Source organism: Tribolium madens, unplaced genomic scaffold, assembly GCF_015345945.1.
Source record: "Tribolium madens isolate multiple individuals breed KSU strain unplaced genomic scaffold, Tmad_KSU_1.1 Scaffold_96;HRSCAF=242;Tcas5.2_LG5, whole genome shotgun sequence".
NCBI classification, from domain to species: domain Eukaryota; kingdom Metazoa; phylum Arthropoda; class Insecta; order Coleoptera; family Tenebrionidae; genus Tribolium; species Tribolium madens.
The window spans coordinates 14,609,226-14,629,150 of record NW_025401068.1 but is presented as its reverse complement, the minus strand read 5'-3'; the positions used below and the strand labels follow the sequence as shown (position 1 = coordinate 14,629,150).

The window sequence follows — 19,925 nt, the reverse complement described above, 5'->3', positions numbered from 1 at the left end:
CTTGGGGATTTATGGGGAGATTTATTTTACCTTGACATACGCTCGCTCCGTATCTACCAACTCCAAGATGACTTTTCGCAACTTCTCGGCGTCGCTGAGTTGCCGAGAGGGAGTTAGCAAGGTCTGAGAAGTATTGCTGACTAAACTTCCTGTAGGACTCGATTTGCGAGTTTCAACAGGTGAGCGACAGAAACCAGTCACTTGCTCAGCAGTTTTCAGGAGATTCTCAATCTCGAACGAGTTTGTACGCGAACTCACCTTTATCCCGGAATCAGTCATCGACGAAGGCGGATTTTCAGACTCTGTAGAGTAGCGGTCTTTGCCTGAAAACGCAACTTTTAAGCCGGAAAAACGAGCGTCAGCAATTACAAATAAAATCTCATCGATTGAATGGAAATCTCCGCCTGAACTAAATTGAAAAAATTGGACAAAGCAACAATAATGTAACAATAATGGACAGGTTTACGAAGAGATCCAATAAAAATCCCACAAGAGTCTCATATTTTTTTTAAACTGCCATCAATTACTCGAGTGATTAATTATGTCGCTATTTTTGAACTTTTCAAGTTTGAGTTTCGGTCTATTTAGTTGGCAAAGCCAAATTTTCAAAGCTCAGGGGTGCTTTGAAAGCTCGATTTAACTCGGGTTAAATGTGACCGGACAGAGTAAACACAATTTATTGGCTTAAAGGACGCATCACGTATAAAAAAACCTGGAAATAGTTATAATCCGTTTCAGACACCCGGATTTAATAAAACCCGGAAAGAAAGCGTGTAACTTTTCAGCGTATAATGAAGACAGGGAAAAAAGCGTAACCTGTTTGACAACGCGGTAATCCTTTTTTTGTTTGCTTTTGAGCTTTGTTCTGATCCTTCTTCTAATAAAGCGCTAACTTTGATCTCGACTTTGTGATTAAAATTCAAAACTAGTTATGACAGCGACTATTCTACACTAATCTACTCACTCCAACCTGGAGCAGGCACGATGAGTCCGGAGATCATCTCCTCGCTGATGACGGGGGGTTCTGAGGGAGGTGGAGGACAGACTAAGCTTTCGATGATGTCGTCAGTCGCCCGAAGGATTCCAACTAGTTCCGGAGGTTCGGTTCGGGATGACCTCATCATCATACACAAAGCCAACTCCTCTTGCAAGACACTTTCAAGATACATCATGTCCAAGTCGGACACTATGGCGCCGTTTATGACCATGATTTCGTCGCCCTTTATGATGCCGTTTTGCATGGCGACGCTTTTGTCCTCGACGCGGCTGACATAACAGCAAAGCTCGTCCTGTCTGTCGGCGTTCTCGACCAATTCGGCCTCCACGCTGAAGCCCCACATTTGCTCCAATGTGCTTCGGGAGAGCTCCACTTGGTACAGAATTTTCGCGCACACTTCGACGACCTCGTGCGTGTGGAGCTGCAAAAGAAACTTTTTTTTCTAGAAATCGTTTAGATTTAAAATGAATTGAAGATTTAAACAGGTATATACAATGTTTTTAAACTAAACTTTTATTGGTCGATTTTGCCTAGTTTTAAAAATTAGACGGTTTTTTTGACGAAAACATGCACATTTTAAAAATTTATTACACAAAAACTAAGACATCTAAGAAATATTTTTTACTACCTCAAAGAAGAAGATACAAGCTATAATGTTGTAACAATTTTTTAGTGTGTTGCATTTGCAAAGATATAAAAATTAAGGCGTCTTTTAAAAGTTCAATAACTTAAAATATTTAAATGGAACACCCTAATTATTGTTTTTGCATTTAAAAGATTATTAAGTTGTCTTTCTAAAATTATTTACTTTTAGGTGTTTATAATCAATAACTAAAAAGATGTTCAACGTTAAATATTAAAAAAAATAATTACTATTGATTCAATAGCCAAAAAGTGCACAGGTGCACAAGAGATAGAAGAAATATCACTTAATAATCACATTTATGTTAAACTGAATCCATTATTCTTTATTTTTATAATAAAATAATTTGAATTTCAGTATTTATAACGACTTTTACAATCTTTGGATAATAAACGAATAAGTGATCCGTGGTGGAATTACTATGATTGCTATAATATCAACAATGCTCAGATATTGATAGGCATTGTTGCTACAATTAATTTTAAATTTTAAATATCTTTTCATTTATCAATTCCAGACATTAAAAGTTTGTTTTTTTTAGATAGACAATCTATTAGATGCAAAAATAAAAAATAGGTGTTCCATTTAAATTTTTTAAGTTATTTAACTTGTAACAAACCTCTTCATTTTTTAATCTTAAAAATATTTAAAAAAATTTATCTATAAAAATTTCGAAGTTATGAGGGTTTAAAGTTTGCACTTTGACTTTATTTATTTCTATTGGAAAAATAATTTTCAAAGTTTTTTTGCCATAGGCTATTAAAAAAGGAAACAAGGAAGCTGTATCCTAAATTGTAACTCTGTTCAATGTTATTTGTGGCTTTTATTACCAAAATTTTACAAATGCAAAATACTAAATAATTGTTACAGCTTCAAATTCTGTACTTTCTTCTTAGCAGAAATAAGAAAAAAATTGTTCTAGCTGTCTTAGTCTTTGTGAAATAAGTTTTTAAAAAGGGCATGTTTTCGTCAAAAAACCGTCTTATTTTTAAAACTAAGCAAAATCGACTAATAAAAGTTTAGCTTCAAAACATTGTCATAAAAATCTTCAGCCAAAAATACTAGGAAACATATGGTGTTTCATTCAAAAAAGCACAAGTTTGTATTGTAACTTATTTTTTGGACACGTTGTATAGTTGAAAATAATTTTAGACGATAAACTAGATTAGTATCTATCAATTTCCTATATACATGTTTTAAAATATTATCGTTTAAAGATCAATATTGGACTTTACTACCTCGCTGGGACACTCTGTATATTAGTTTCCTGAGTGCGTTATCATTATTTTTCCTAATACATTTCAAATTGTGAAGCTGGAGCTTTCTGAAATCTAAAAATTAGTTTGAAATGCCAATTCTCAAGAAGCTACTATAAAATTGATATTTCATATTTTTCTTTTTCTTGAACCTGGAAACTAGGGAAATAATTAATTACCATTATCTACTTTATATAAAATTTCTCTTTAGTTTTTTCCTAATTGAATCCTCAAGTACAAGAGTACAAAAGACGATTTGTAAAAATATAATAAACAGCCGTTCCAATTTTTTTAATTCAGCTTTAATTAGAGAGTTGCAACGCAGGCCTACACAGCTGGTTACATAAACAGTCTTACTGCCGGGACGTTTCCATTTCCGGGTTGTTATTTTGTCCTAATTAGATTAAAGTTCGCGTCCTCTCGGTTCATTAAATCTGAAACAGATCGAGACGAACTTCCGAACTTTGTGACATTGTGTTCGATTTTTGGCGGTGAATTCAGATAAATCATCTCGTGTATTCGGTTTTTGACACGTTAAATTGCCGCTTTTTGTAATTTTTCATGTTTCTGAAACAAGTTTATCTTAATTTTTTACCAGCGGAGGTAATCTCGTCAAAAACTTGCGATCATCAATCATTGATTTTTTCGTCGTGTCGCGTTTTAAGTTTTAATCAGTCACTGATTGAACAATCAGTCAACTGTTGATTCATTAAATATCCAGGCATTAAATTGTCATTAATTAACCACGGAAAACTGCTGATGCACAGCTGAATTATTGATTCGATGACTCTACCTGCGAACTTCGATAGGAATTATTCTGGTCCAACAGGTATTTGAATTGAGTACGTGCACAGACAAGGGATAATCAAATCGAAATGATTTGTCGATGGTTTGCTCTGACACTAGGGACACATTCGCAATGTTGCTTTGTTCAGATTCAATTTGCTGCAAATGATTCTGGCAGATTTTTAATCGGGAAACTTGCATCAGAATGACGAACAAAAGTCGCAATCATGGAGAATTTCGAACTAATTACAAACAAGTTGTACACTTTTTGAACATAACAGGAGTCCCAGATGGCACTGAATTAAAAAACTGTATAAAACAGTTAAAAAATAATTCTATTTTGGTGTAGTAGTATTTATTACTTATTTGAATTAATTTAAATTTTTGGTAGAGGCAACAAAATAAAGTCATGTCGTGACAACTTGACAAATTATATATCATTTTGTTCGTCTCAGTGAGACACATCAAAGACACTAAAAAAAAATTCAAAAAGTGCACTCACTTTGAACTAAATAATTTTTTTCTAATTTAAATAAATTTAAAATATTTTAACTTTAAATAATCATTACTCAATAACTATTAGGGCGATTTTCTTTAAATAAAGACCATTCTAAAGGGATGGACCTGCCCTTCAGAATGATATAAAATTTGAAATTGAATATTGGCAAACTTTTGTTCGAAGTAAATCGAAATAATTTAAGAAAAACCCTACAAATATTTTTTTGTCATCATCACCATCGTGTAGAGCATCTCTTTATTAGTTCTAATCCAAATTTTTAAAAGAATATACGGAATAGTTTTCAAGATATGATTTTTTGAAGTTAAGGTTTGCTAATCAAGCGTTGCGCCATATAAGAAAATTAAAATTAAAATTGCATTTTTATAAAAGAATTTTTGTTTTAAGACTCTTCTTTTGCTTAAAAATAGTCAATTGCACTTTCCTTGTTCCAATTAGAATATACAAAAACTGTTTCTTTACTTATAACAAACAAAGAGTATTTGCGTACTAATTAAAGCAAATGAAGAATTTTTGTTGTAAAAATGACCACTGATCATTGAGCAAAGAGGATCTAGAAGTTTAGGGCACGAGCTTTAAATATAAGGGCAAATCTTTTTCAAATCAAATTACTGTCTATTCAGATTCGAACTTGTTCACTTTGTTCTAGCTTTCTGAACTTTTTTTTGAAAATCTTCTCAGCAAATGCTTTCTTATCAAGTGTGTACACTTTTTGAATTTTTTTTAGTGCATTGGTTGGTCTCACTCAGACGAACAAAATGATATGACTTGTTATTTGTCGCCCTGTGTAATTGTAAATAATTTTTCTTTGAATCAACATTCGATAAATTAGGGAAGCCACAAACTTAACATGTGTAACTCTGTAATTATATTCCAAATCACAACGACGCTATAACTTGACATTTGATATTTGCACACAATAAATTCCATCCTCAGCCAAAGTGTCCCATTTATTGAATTTTGCGGCACACACCTCATATTAATTTCATCGCGAAATTTCTCCTCCACTCTCTCAAAACCGTCTCCCAAACTCCTACAATAATTCGATCTCCTCCCACTTTTCCGCTTTTTAATTTCCCTCATGCTTAATTGGCTCTAACTCGGAAAAATCTCGTTACGCTAATTTTATTACTCACGTAAGTCTCGATCAGATCGCTCCTGTGAGGCACAAAGTAATTATGGTCTTCCATATCCCGTCTCTTCTTCACCCTTATGAAGTGTTCCGTGGAGCTGAGGTTTTTTCTCGCGCAAGCACTCGCCAGGAACTCCTCCACCGACATGGAGTCGCGCACGTAGACCGTGGCCGAATTCCCGTCTGGCAGTGACACCTTAACGGTTTTTTCGCTATCTTCCCGGGAATTTATCTGCAACACAATAAGGCGTGCATCTGGTAATCGTTTTTCGATAGTCGCGTGATGGCTGTCGGCGGCAGGGCTCGAGCTGTGATTAAATTAATAAACTCGGAGAGTTTGGATTCGTGTTTTATGGCAAAGGGTAAATCTCTCTTAATTACCTGCAAAGACCTTCTGCTCGAGCCGCTGTTGGACCTGGACAGAAGCGGCGGTCTCCTCTTCGTCGCCCCGCGGCCTGCTAGCAGATTGTTGAGTAAAGAGGGACTCCTCGCACAAATAAAGGCATGGAATGAGGAAACGGTAAACACTCCCAACTTATTTAAGGTATTCTTCGTTGCTCTCGAGACGTGTGTCAGCAAGGACTGCAACAAATTATATTTATCTATACTCAAAGTTTCATCACTTGACTCACCTTAGGGTTGGGCAATTCTCCGCTTTGCAGACTTGCCATGTAGCACCGGAGCCTAAATTGTTCGCAATGCAGCCTTTCCAGGTTTTCCTCCCATTGCACCACCTGATTGGCGATTTGTTGTCGAGTGTCGGAGTCTCCCACGACGCTTTGCTGCATTTCGGCCATGTGCTTCAGCTTGTAGTCCTGCAACCCGGATTTTTTTCTCACTTAAAACAATTACAGCGCGATTTTGGACACTCGGAGTTATGCTCCATTTCACATCGGGCCGTAAATTTCGCCAGCGTTCCGGGAATTCCGGCCTTACTTTTGGTTGTTTTGTGGCTTTGGAACGCGGCCAAATTCGGCGGCCCACCCTTGCGCGATTTTTTGCATCGAATTGTTTAATTCTTTCGATTCAAAACATGTGCCTGAAAGCTTTCTCTAAATCTCTTGAAAAGGTGGCAGCTTTGAAAGCCGAGCCACTGAATAAATAGAAGAGACGACACAAGAATCCTTTCGATATGTTTTCGAATAATGTAAGGGCAAAAATTACACTCACGGTCTCGATGGCTTTCTCCAAGCGGAAAATCTCCTCTTGTAGCAGATGCAGAGTGCCGGTTTTGCCGCGATGGCGGGCGAAAGCCGCAGCACACGCGCTGTGAATACTATTCACCCAGTTCTCCAACTCGACCTGAAAAAATCGCAAACTTAACATAATTTTCAATTTTTTTTTCAGAAAATTAACCACGGAACTGAACTGGAGTAACCTCACCGTCTTGAAACATTAATCGTTCGTTTGTCTATACACTTTCAGCATCACCTCACAATCGGATGTTATATGGGAGAACGCTCGGCGTATTCCCTTTGTGCTTTTGACATTTTCGGATATATTATTACGTAAATAAATTATCCGGAGGAACGCCTTGCTCTAAAAGCACTTTGTCTCAAGTTTTATTCGTCCCTACACCGCGCACCGGCCTAAATATTGGATGCACATAACTTTGAAACTTTTCTTGTTCCGACACCAATTCCTACAACTTTTCGCAATTTAACTAATACGCGGCGTGTTAACCACCGAAATAAAATTCCAAAGCGAATCTCTCGCCTTGCATTTTTCAGGAGGCAATTACGCCAGGAGCAAAGGTTTAAAAGAACTCAACGAACTCACTCTCATTTTAAAAGATGAGTTTTAGAAGAAGAAGAAGAAGAAATATTCACTATACAATCATAAAACATATATCACGCCTAGTTTAATCTACTCAAAAAAATTAAAGGAACAAAATATTTTCCTAAATTTTGTGGTGATTTTTGAAAGGCTGTAACTCATCGAAAAATAGTCGTATCTAGATTAAAAAAAACATTTTGAAGCTTTAAGTTTCTAGTTTTTAGATCTTTTGGCAAATATTTTTTCTGTCACGCAATTCTAATGTTTTCGTTTTCTAATTATGTTTTCGTTTCTGGTCCACGGACGTGGTGAATTTTTTTTGGTTAAGTCAATTCATAGGCCGGATAGCATGTTTGTTTACCTTTAATATGCTTTCTTCATGTTCTCTTTACGACAATTTGTTGCTGAGATATCTGGCTTTAAATGAAAAAGAATCATCTTGTCTTTGATCATCGATATCTCAGCAACCAATGACTACACAGAGAATATAAGGGTGGTGTCAAAAACAGGAAAAAATGTCGTATAAGATCCTTTTATAATTTTTTGGAAAATATATTTTTTCACCTTTAACATTAATTTAAACAAAACAAAAAAGTAACTTTTTGCGTTGTTTTAGTAAATCTACTGCGTATTCACTAATATATATGGAGAGACTAATGTTTTTAGGTGTTTTTACAGCTCAAAGTATCCCCCACAGCTATGCTAATTTTTAAACCGATCCATTAAACTGTTTTCTCGGACCGATTAGTCAAAATTTTGCAAAAGAATTAAAGGAACAATTGTACATATTGTTTCTGAACATTGCCTAATCTTCATCAAAATAAAAAAAAATTGTATACGCTCCCGAAAACAGCTGTTTTAAGGACTCATTTGAGTCCCTAAAATGAGTCTTTTCCAGACTCAACAAAATAGTACGCAAAAAGACTATTTTAGGTACTCAGTGCCCAAAAACAGTTTTTCCGGACTACAAAATAAAATTGGTTAGTATGGTGGCAAATTTTTTTCAATTAATAAGAGGTGTGAATTCGAGTTTTGGGAGCTTTAACAAAAAAATGTTGTTTGTAAAACGTACCTAAAACGTTTTTACAGACTCATCTGCTATTCCAGACTCGGTTTCACCACGTCCGGAAACAGCAACTAAAACTAAAACTGTGTTTTAGGTACTTGTAACAAAAATAACTATTTCAGCTTTCCTTTACAATTTTGCATTAGTTATAATAATGTAATAATTGCATTGTAATATAAAAAAAATCGAAAAAAAACTAAAAAAAATATTTTTGATTTTTTTTTTCAAAAATTAATCAGTAGTATTGTTTCTTGAATTTTTTTACAAATTAAAAAAAATCTAAAACATTATTTTGATTTTTTTTTACAAAAATAAAGCAGTAGGTATTGTTTCTTAAATGTTTTTACAAATTATCTTTCAGTTTCAAAAATCACCAAAAAATTTAGGAAAACTTTTTGTTCCTTTAATTTTTTGGAGTAGTGTAGTTCAATATGTTGTGTTTCAGTATCTTTGTATTGTATCTTTATTAAAGCTTTTTTTCAAGAAATTATCATAGCTTTCTTTAAAATCAGTTTAATTTCATATCTACACAAACAAAGTAATATAAAATGTTGATACTATATATTTTTTTAAAGTTTATTCTGAAAGTCGCACCAAAAGACATCATCCTAGTATAACGTATTTGTCAGCTTTAAAGACAAATAATAAGTAAATTCTAGAAAATCAAATATTTCTATAAACTTTAAAAAGTCGTTAAAATGAATTGCAAAGAATTGTATGTACCTACTTTCCTACGGTTTAATTTACTTTTTAAGTTTTTTAAAAAAATAGCCAGAGGTAGCAACAAACCACAACAAATTAGTTTATTGTCTTATTTTGGTTTTTGCATAAAATAATAAAAAAAGCTGTAGGAGTAGTTAAAATCGAGCTAAATAAACGTTAAAAATCGAATTTTGCTAAAATGGAGTGAGTTGGATGGTGTTACCTGGCAAGGCGCTTGGAACAAGTAGGCGTCACCGAACGCCGTACTTAGGCAGAAAATGTAGTCTCTCTTGGGGTGTTCTGGGATGGGCTGCATGATGGCGCCGTCGACGATGATGAGGTGTTTGGGCGCCGCCTCCACGGAGCGGCCCTCGCGTGAGTCGCAAGGATAAAACAGCAGAGTCGTGCCCTTCAAACACACCCAGTAACCCTTCCAGCCCCGTTTGCGGGCCAACTCGATCTGGTGCTTCTTCCTCAACAGCCATTTCTTCACACTGAGAAATCTATAAACAGAAAAAAATTCCAATTCGGCTTTGATACGCTTCAAAGAGTCGCTTTTAGCTCGTTATCGGCGTGATACAACCCCAGGTCGCATTATTAGGTGCAACCAATCGATACATTCGATGCTCGAGGCTTCACACAACTGCTAAATCTGTCACGAATACCCCCAGCACTATATTAATTACCCGAAGATTGCGGCCGGGTGGTTGATGAAAATATGGCACCTAATTAGGCAAGCAAATGGCATAATAAACCGGGCATTAATTACAACATAAAGTGGACGAGTTTATTGCCAATAAAACCAGAGTTTCCACACTTTAGTTTTAACTGGATATCGGGTCAAAAGTCGCCACTCCCTCCAGGCCCAATCGGGCGAAAATGTCGGCTTTGTATCCTTTTGTTTGGGTTGTTTTTTGCACTTGGGCCCTTTTTATCTTTCTGTTGAAATTGTTTCTGAACATTCTAATCTTCGTCAAGATGAGAAAAACATTTTTTTTGTATACGCTCTCTTAAACAGCTGTTTTAGGGACTCACTTGAGTCCCTAAAATGAGTCTTTTCCGGACTCAATAAAAAGTACGCAAAAAGGCTATTTTAGGTACCTAGTCCCCAAAAACAGTTTTTCCGGACTACAAAATAAAATTGGTTACTATGGTGTCGAATTTTATTCAATTAATAAGAGGTGTGAATTCGTGTTTTTAGAGCTTTAACAAAAAAATGTTGTTTGTAACACGTACATAAAACGTTTTTTAAAACTGTGTTTTAGGTACTTGTAACAAAAATAACTAAACTGCTCCACAAAAGTTAAGGAAGTGTGCAATAATTACAATAATTAATTAAATCAATAAATTATTAAAACATTAATTAATAATTAATTAAAAGTGAGATAAGGGCAGATATCTTTTACTTTTTTGTTTTTACTGGATTCCATAATACTTAGAAGAATAAAATTTGTTTGTTGTAAAAATAACGCGACTTCCTTAACTTTTGTGGAGCAGTATATTTCAGCTTTTCTTTACAATTTTGCATTAGTTATATTTGAAAAAAAAATTCGGGGAAATATCAAAAAAAAATATTTGTCATTTTTTTAAAAAAATTAATCAGTATTGTTTCTTGAATTTTTTACAAATTAAAAAAAATCTAAAACATTATTATGATTTTTTTACAAAAATTAAGCAGTATTGTTTCTTAAATGTTTTACAAATTTTCGATGACTTACAGCCTTTCAAAAATCACCAAAAAATTTTGGAAAATTTTTTGTTCCTTTAATTTTTTGGAGTAGTGTAGTTCAATATGTTGTGTTTGAGTATCTTTGTGTGGTATCTTAATTAAAGCTTTTTTCCAAGAAATTATCATAGCTTCCACACTTTAGTTTTAACTGTATATCGGGTCAAAAGTCGCCACTCCTTCCAGGCCCAATCGAGCAAAAATGTCGGCTTTGTATCCTTTTGTTTGTGTTGTTTTTTGCACTTGGGCCCTTTTTATCTTTCTGTTGATGGATGGAGAGTTCGCACAGCACATAAAACGTGCCAATACTCGAGTATCAGCGACACGTGAAGAGTTTACATAAAAAAATCCAAGAAATAAAAATCTTTGCTAGTGACAGTTTAAATCCTCTCAACGACAAATCTTCTTTGTTAATTGCAAGACGTTGCGACCGTAACATTAATCAACACCGGCCATCCATCACGTGTTAATTAATTGTTCCCCAAAAATTCGTTGTCGAAACCAACAGTTGCGACAACAAACGCAGCCACTCACACAGAAAATTACAATCCTATTCAAAACGTAATTAGTGCCGGTTTGTCCCGGTTTAATATTTAAAACGTTCCAAAACGAGCGTTTACCACGGATGCTAAATCAACGAAAGCAATTGTTTTCTGCGAAATAGCAATTTTTGTAGTTTTGTTTATGAGACACTCTGTATTGTGCTCGTTAGGTCGATGCTAAAGCTGAATTTCGCTCTAGTCGGCAAATATAAATAAGAAACGGTCGATATGTCTCTAGGCGTGGAAAAACATTTCATCTCGGGGAGATACTAATGAAGACCGGTGGCGCTATCTGCTGTCAATTTACAGAGCAAGGGTGCTCTTAAGAGTGATTCATATGGTAATGACCTTTTTGATATGTTAATTTCGGCCAAAATTTATCAAATTTTGGCCAAAGTACACCCAATTTGGGTCGAATTATCAACAAATCAGAGTGTAACTACGATAAAGACACATACAGGGTGGCTCAGCGAGTTAGTGACCTTTAAATAGTAAAATAATAAATATTCTATAGGACATTGATAGATACTAATCTAGTGCATCACCTAAAGTTATTTAACCATACAGCATGTCCCAAAAATAAGTTACGATACAAACGTGTGTTTTTTTAAATGAAACACCGTATGTTTCTTGGCATTTTTGGATGTCTTTTAAAACAATGTTTTTACGCTAAATTTTTATTAGTCGGTTTCGCTTAGTTTTAGAAATAACGAAAACATGCACTTTTTAGAAATTTGTTACACAAAAACTAAGACAATTAAAACAATTGTTTCTTACTTCTGCAAAGAAAAAAAGTACAGAATTTAAAACTGTAGCAATTTCTTAGTGTTTTGCATTTTAAAAATTAATCAATTAAGAAGTTTGTTAAAAATGAAATAACTTAAAACATTTAAATGGAACACCCTTTTATTTTTGCATCTAATAGATTGATAAATTCTATCTAAAAAAAAAAACTTTTAATGTCTAGAATTGATAAATGAAGTAGTATACTATACTTTATCCACGACTACTATTTTTGTTGAAGCTTTTGTGTTGGAAAATTTTCTTACATTAAGTATGTTAAGAAACAGATATACGACACACACATTCAAAGTTGGTAATGGCTCTATGTCGATGCTGGTTGCCTCCAACCGCGAGTCCCGGGTCCGAATTTGGTCAAGGAAAAAATTTTTTTTTTAATTTTTCTTATATATACAGAACTGAATTGAAACTATTTAGTGGTTTACACGATAAAATTTTAAAAACCAATAATTGTTAGTAGCAAAACAATATAATATAATAACTAAATCAAGGAAGCTTCTGACAGCAGTGATTAATGAGAGTGATTAATGACTCATTAATCACTAGTGATTAATGGGTATTATTAAGATCGAGCAAACAGATGTATAAGGGGTACATTATACAATAGTCGTGGATAAAGATATTTAACATTTAATATTAATTGTAGCAATAATGCCTATCAATATCTGAGCATTGTTGATACTATGGGAACCAAAGTAATTCCACCACAGATCACTTATCCGAAGATTTATCCAGAGATTGTAAAAGTCGTTATAAATACTGAAATTCAAATTATTTATTATGATAGATTCAGTTTAACACAAATGTGAATATTAAGTGATATTTCTTTCATCTCTTGTGCAACTGTGCACTTTTTGGCTACTGAAACAATAGTAATTATTTTTTTAATGTTTAACGTTAATATCTTTTTAGTTATTGATTATAAACACCTAAAAATAAATAATTTTAGAAAGACAATTTAATATTTTTTTAAATGCAAAAACAATGAATAGGGTGTTCCATTAAATTTTTATAGTTATTGAACTTTTAACAAACGCCTTTATTTTTTTATCTTTGCAAATGCAACACACTAATAAAATGTTACAACCTTATAGTTTGTACCTTCTTCTTTGCGGTAGTAAAAAAAATATTTCTAGATGTCTTAGTTTTTGTGTAATGATTTTTAAAAAGGTCTTATTTTTAAAACGAAGTAAAATCGACCAATAAAAGTTTAGCTTAAAAACATTTTCATAAAAATCTACATCCAAATAAAACGCTAAGAAACATGTGGTGTTTCATTTAAAAAAACACAAGTTTGTATTCTAACATATTTTTGAGACATGCTGTATGTCCTACTACAATGTCCTATTTTTTTTTTCAACTGAAATTTTTCGTTGCAAAAATTAATAAGTTATAAAAATGTGTTTATCAAAATTTAGAAGTGTATGTAGATAAGCCGTTTCTTCTGCTTTTCTAACTCGACCCCTCTGCACATTTTCCCATCCCCTGAAGCATCTCTCTATTGTGCTTGAAAATCCATCAGCAAGCCATTCCCGATAAACTCCCGTCACTTTTCACTGTCCGCACTGTGTAACAGAAATAAATTTATATAATGTGCGTCTTATTTCCCTCCCCGTGCCAATAAATCCCCAGACAAAAACTGCCGAAATTCGATCACTTCCAACATCAAAGACCTCATCGGTGTAATAAACAACTCTGGGTCCTAAGTGGACCCAAATAGATTAAACCGTCACGTCAAAACGCTTTCTTTGTCCGCTGTTGTGCGTTGAAATTTCAATTTTGCAGCCAGTGAAAAATGACAAGTACATCTCTTCGAACTGTCACTGAAAAATTTCAATGAAAAATGGATGCTAAAGTGACGAAAAATTGTGTTTTCGGGGCGCTAATTAAACCCACATGTGGGATAAAATTTGAAACTAGTTTGCAAAATGTGGTTTTCAAGCCTTTTTGCGCTTGAGCAATTACGGTTATGGTAATGCCGGGGAATACCGCAGTGAAACGCATGTGTTGTTTAATACGACAGAAGATGGCGTAAATCTCCTGCAACTTAATTAAGTTGGAAAATGCACGTAACTCCTTGCCTCGTTATCGACTCCCAAGACATCTTGTTAGTTTCAAGGATCGAACTGTCTGTCGATCTCTGATTCCGGCAATTAACAACAAAGACTGTGCTATTTTCAAAATGGGATTACACTTTGGTTAACGTAATCACAAGTTCGAGGAGTAGGCGAGAAATGCAAATGCTGTGTTTAGTTTCAACTCGAACAATGGACTCAATGGAAACAGACTAGGTGATAGCAACCTGGAATATTTCTTGTCACAAAGACTTGCTTGCTTGTTCTCGACGAGGAAAATTGATAGTCGACTCGCAGCTCGCGTTTAGCTTTTGTGGACGAAACTAATTCCGCATTAAGAAAGAAACAAAAAATGTTGCTGCGGGTTCAGAGCCTTGAGCCTCATGTCAACGAAAAAATTTCGTTCTTAAGGTTGAACTATACTGAATAAAAAAATAAATCGTTATTTAAAAATTCTGTAAAAATTCTGGAATTTTTTTGTCCGTGCCATTTAAAAATAAATTAAAAAAACCTCTATTTTTGGCCATTTTATTTTTTTTTATAACAAAACTGCACGGAAGAATTTTTTGATTTATTTTTGGTGTATTGTAGATTTCCTACTTATGTTACTGTATTTTTTTCATGCATTTAAATAATGACTTTTTTCATAAAAAATAAAAACTATTGAATTTTGCAATTCGTTACAAATAGTCAAAATGAGATAAAAACTCGGTGTTACTGTGTGTGTGAGGTGCTTTTTTAATTCAGGAACAACATCCAATTGTAAAAAAAAAACAATTTGTTTACTGCATTTCTTAAAAATTCGATTTTTCTTTTTTTATTTGAAAAGTTGTTTGAACGGCTTTCCGTCTGTACACAAGCGACAAATTCTTCTGGTGGTACATTTTGGAACTGGCTAGAGACATGCCATCTACGGAACGGTAGAGTAAATAGTTTGAAAACTGTAATTTTGTAATTTTCTGTAAAAAATTGCATAAATTTCAAATAAATAAAATAAAATATAACTATCATTGTAGAGTCACCATCTATTTATCTTTCTGTTTTTAGTCATAAAAATTAAAGAAACAAACCAAAATTAATTATTTGAAAATTGACAAAAATGCTAATACCAAGAATTAGTTTTTTTCAATTTAGTTTCGCACCTTCTGATCGATATGCTATTGTTAAATTAAATTTCTAATATTAGTGAAATGTATGTGACAAAATGGATTTAAATTTTCATAAGATAAAATGCATACTATCAATATTTTGAATCGGGAAAAAAGCAATTATTTTAAAAATTCAAATATAATTTTATAAATGCATAACTAGATTACTTTGTTCTAAAAAAGAACTGATCCTAAAATATAATTTATAATGTAAATAAATAAAAAGCAAAAATTATACTCAGATTACTCCTACGAATATTAAGGTTTTCTGATCGTAGCTACTTGTTTTTGTGTTGGTGCAGATACAATAATAGAGATACAATAATGTTAAATTCATTGCGTTTTCTTATTAAACGTAGAAAATTACCTTTCTCGGATGATTGCAATAAAAATACCTTTTCCCACTCATATTGAATTATACTTTGTTTTGTTTTGACTAATTTGTATCGAGAGATCAAGATAATTTGTAATCGAGTTATTCTTGGATTCGAAAACAGATGTCTGTAGAACATCAAATAAAATTTAAAATGACAGGTCGAAAGGTAAAACAACATGTTCAAAAAGATGACGATTATAGAGAGTATAACAATAAAAAGTAATTATTGTGTGCCAGAAACATCTTACTTTCCAGTATAGTTCAACCTCAAAAATAAGTATTGATAGACATTTAGAAGTATTAGAAAAAAGTCTTTTGGTGTGGAAAATAAGAAATGTTGAAAACTTTTTGTTGAATCTGAGACAGTAAAATATTGAAAAGGGTATTTTTGCAATTCTGAGAAGCTGTGAATCTCCTTCCGGAAAACCCGTAAAAACACTAGATTAGATAAACAGTGGAATCAGCATGTGAATTCCTTATCCCCATTTTTCCATAAATACTGATGACCAATTCGAACCTCCCAACCTTGACCGATTAGACGCAGAATCTCCGCGAAATAATAAACAAGCCAAATTTGTACTATGCTCTCGTCTCGTTTATTATTCCATCAATCAAAGATCACACGCGACTGGAATGAAACATTTGGCAATTCCCCCGTCCGAAGTACTCTCACCACACTTAAAATAAATGTCCACTTCATGGCGTTTACGGGTCACAAGACGACCCCAAGTTCACTCGTCTCGATGGAAGCCGTTCTAATTGTTTGCATTATCGAATGAATTTAATTCTGTGTTCGCATTTGTGTCACGTCTCGCTTGAATTATTGCGGAAAAGTTCCAGTGCTCGGAATCATGTTGCTCGTGACGGGTGTTTTGTTCATGGTGGTGTCCAGTAGGGCGATTACCAACAACGCCGACTTGATTTGGTATGACGACAATGGACAAACGCAGAATTATTTCGCCCGGCAACCCTTCCCCGAGGGATTCAACATGACACGGAAAATTATAGTGAATCAGAAATTTCCCTATTTGTGGGAAGTGAAGTTCTCGTTCTTTGACAATTTGGAAGAGTTGGTGATTGACGATTGCGGCGTAAATGAAATCAAACCTAACACTTTTAAGGATTTGAAACCTCTAACGAACCTCAGTTTGAGTTTGAACAATATTAAAGAAATCAAAGAAGGGATTTTTAATTTTGTCCAAGTGAAAAATCTGAATTTGTCACATAACAGAATCAGAATGTTGGCGGATCGTGCGTTTGATAATATGCCAGTGTTGGAAAAAGTTATCCTTGATTTCAACGAATTGAAACACTGGAGTGGCAACTGGTTTCCGGGTTGTCCCCAATTAACCACAGTTTCGATAACCCACAATTTCCTAGAGGAGCTCCCGGCGAAAGCTTTCAAAAACTTCTGGAGGCAACAAGAAGTTGCAAATCTTTATTTCAGTTATAACAAGATCCAGCAACTGGATCGGGAAGTATTTTTAGGGAGTGCAAAGTTTGGTGATTTGTTCTTAGACTGGAACGACATTCCCCGAATCGACGGTCACACTTTCGCCACTTTGCAATCCGTCAAACACCTCAATTTGAACGGAGATTCCTTGAGGTGTTTATCCGAAGAATTCCTCACCAAAGTCCTCAACAAGACCCAACTCCTGAGCATCGTCGAAAATCCCCTCAAGTGCGAGTGTTTCAAAGAATTGAAAAAACGAGAAAAAGAAATTAAAACCAAAATCAAATACTCGACTGTTGATTGCTTATAATAATAAATTATAATTTGAAAACTGAGTTTTTTTCTCTCGTAATCAGACATTCAAAGGCCGAATTGCTATGCATAGAAATTACTCCCTGAATAAATGATGCCCGAGTTTCGTATAAATTTAAAAAATTAGAATAGTAATTAGTCGACTACAGACACCTGTCAAGAGCTTAATTTGGTCTCTCGCAGCGAAAAAATAGCGAGCTTTAATCAAAGATTTGTTAAGAAACGCGAGGGGAAATTATTACGTAAGAAAAATGATAAATTGGACTATTTTAGAACAATTTATTTACGCGTGGGCTAATTGCCTCAGAGTCTAATTGGACCATTTGCTAATTAAATTATAATTACGTCAAAGCGTTTCCTGCAAACTTAGAATTTTTTGCTAAAAGTACACCTAAAAGCATCGTTTTGAAACGCTGTTTTTGCAATAAGACTATTCAAACACTCCTTTAATTTTGAAATGTTTATTTTATTTATTTAAAGTTCCAAATTTTTGGCAAATATCTTTCAACTGTTTTTAGAATTTCGTAGCAATTTATCGAAATTCTTTGAAAATATTCAAAATACATATTTGTAATATATACAAACATTCTTTAACAAAAATTTACCAACCATAAACAGGAGAAAATAAATATCTATTATTATTTTTCAAAGCAATCCTGAAAATCTTTTCAGAAAATTCTCACACTGAACCAGGAGATTTTTTAGTGTCTAGATCAAGTTTTTTACATTTTTTCAATTTCCCGTAAATAAATAAAGAAATAAATCAATGGTTTTGCATAAAACCTTGCCAAAATATTTATTTGTGAATTTATTAGAATTTATTGGCTTTCAAATCGCTACTTGGCTGGTTTCGTCGATAGTTCTGGGACCCCGCTTCCGAAATAAAAATATATATTGGAATTTAAACGGCAGGTTAATCTTGCGTGGGATTCTCGTTATCGTTCCTGGCGCCTATCCCGATCCCGAAATCATCAATATCGACTCCGGCAATAAATTTCCTCCACAGTCGCGCCAAAAATTTGCACAACTTTTTCCATTTCTATCGCGGTTTCCATTACTTTAATTGGAGCCGTAATTAACACCTGTTTTAAATAAAATAAATTGCAGACTTGAGCAGATTCCGACTCATTAGACTCGAAACGAGTTTACAAAAGGAGAATTTATTAAAATTACTCTAGACGAAAATCGAGCTTTGACAATTAGCCGAGACCCGGATTAAATTTGCATCGATATGGAGCCGTATGTCAAAAGACTAGAAAATCTTCGCCGTAATCAGATTTAAAACGGGATTAATTTCAAATTTAGCTCGGGCCAAGTTTCAGGTGAGAGATAATTCCGTTTTATTACGCTTTAAGTTCAAACAATAAACTTTGCATTGATAGATTGGGAAAGTTGGTATTTCGTCTCGGCTTCTTATGTTAATTATTCCGTCTCCATTTCAATAATTTTTCGGAAAGTTTCATGATTAACGGCGTATTTTTCAGCGTTTCAGTTATTCATCGACCCTTCAAGGATTAAAACTTGAGTAATTGCAGTCTTACATATTTATAACCCCTGAATCGCGTTTTAATTTCTTGGTTTAGCAGTGGTCCAGCTTCAAGGAGAATTATTAGAAGTTTTGTTCGTTTATTTTTCTCGTGCAATAAATACAAAACTCCATGTCTGACACTTTGTTCTTTATTAAGCGTTCAAGTTTCGTGCGCCATGAAAAATAATCGAGGAAAAAGCTTCACTTTATTAAGATAGGCTGGCGGATTCGAGTCGGAAGCTTCGCAAAGCTACTGAGAGATTATTGGCTATTACGACTTAAAATTTTACTCTAATATTAAAATTAATAATCCGGATGCTCGACAGACAACACAAAGTCAGACCCGGATTGAATTAATTCCAATGTTCTGAATATTTTTTACGGTTATGGAGTAGTGAATACAAATCGGTTTGATTTGAGCTTACGAGGCATTTTCGACAAAGCAAAGCTCGACACTTTAGTTTTATGGCCCAAAAAACTTCATATTTTAGAAGTGATGATTAATTTGCCAATAAACGAGTTCGCTTTCGTTGATTAAACCGCCCGAAAGCTTTTTAACAATGATTAATACGGAAATATCACCCTACAAAGCTTATTTATACACGCAGTTTCCTTAATAAAAAAATTCGGTTGAAACTACGATGATTTATTGTAGCAACTGAATATTCATTGTATTATTTCCAGGTCGTTAATAGCGAGTTTTGCAGGATTTCAGCAACTCTTTGCGCACTCATTTTTAATGGATTGTGGCTTTTTTCAGGTAACTATTTCCAATCCAATATGTATTTTCAATTTTGCATTATTTCATTCCAAGTTTTCAAGATGCGACTTTATTAAGTTTTTGAAGCAAAGTTTTTATTTCCGAGACAACTTTCGGTATTTTCCAGACTTGTGATTGTTGTAAAATTTGAAATATTACGCTATTCAAGTTTTCAGTCGAGGAATTTCCGACGACGAGATCAATCGGTGATTAATGATCTTGAGTGAAAAAGTTGCAGGGGATTTTGGGCAAAAGTGAGTAATAACCAGGTTTTTAAAAGAGAGGATAATTCAGATTCCTTTGTTTCAAGTGAGATCAATAAAATTACA

At 33.9% G+C, this 19,925-nt stretch overlaps 2 protein-coding genes across 11 annotated transcripts in view; one reads left to right on the top strand and one right to left on the bottom strand.

Moving 5' to 3' along the window:
* Positions 1–19,925, bottom strand: part of LOC123012987 (protein still life, isoforms C/SIF type 2) — a 61,362-nt gene that overhangs the window by 5,777 nt on the left and 35,660 nt on the right. For 9 of the 10 annotated variants that reach the window (XM_044411250.1, XM_044411251.1, XM_044411249.1 and 6 more), the window contains 7 exons: positions 9,099–9,378; positions 6,502–6,633; positions 5,964–6,146; positions 5,713–5,913; positions 5,336–5,563; positions 965–1,418; positions 31–323 (listed from right to left, as the gene is read on the bottom strand). In XM_044411250.1, the coding sequence (XP_044267185.1) occupies positions 31–323; positions 965–1,418; positions 5,336–5,563; positions 5,713–5,913; positions 5,964–6,146; positions 6,502–6,633; positions 9,099–9,378 (1,771 nt within the window). The remainder of the gene's footprint in view (positions 1–30; positions 324–964; positions 1,419–5,335; positions 5,564–5,712; positions 5,914–5,963; positions 6,147–6,501; positions 6,634–9,098; positions 9,379–19,925) is intronic. The other variant, XM_044411252.1, reaches the window with a different exon arrangement.
* LOC123012990 (chaoptin-like) lies at positions 16,280–17,327 on the top strand. Its single transcript, XM_044411262.1, has one exon. It carries the CDS (start codon positions 16,395–16,397, stop codon positions 17,304–17,306), a length of 912 nt encoding a protein of 303 aa, XP_044267197.1. The 5' UTR covers positions 16,280–16,394; the 3' UTR covers positions 17,307–17,327.

What these genes read in the sequence shown, in the direction of transcription:
- LOC123012990 (XM_044411262.1), top strand. Translation starts at nt 16,395, where the DNA reads ATGTTGCTCGTGACGGGTGTTTTGTTCATGGTGGTGTCCAGTAGGGCG.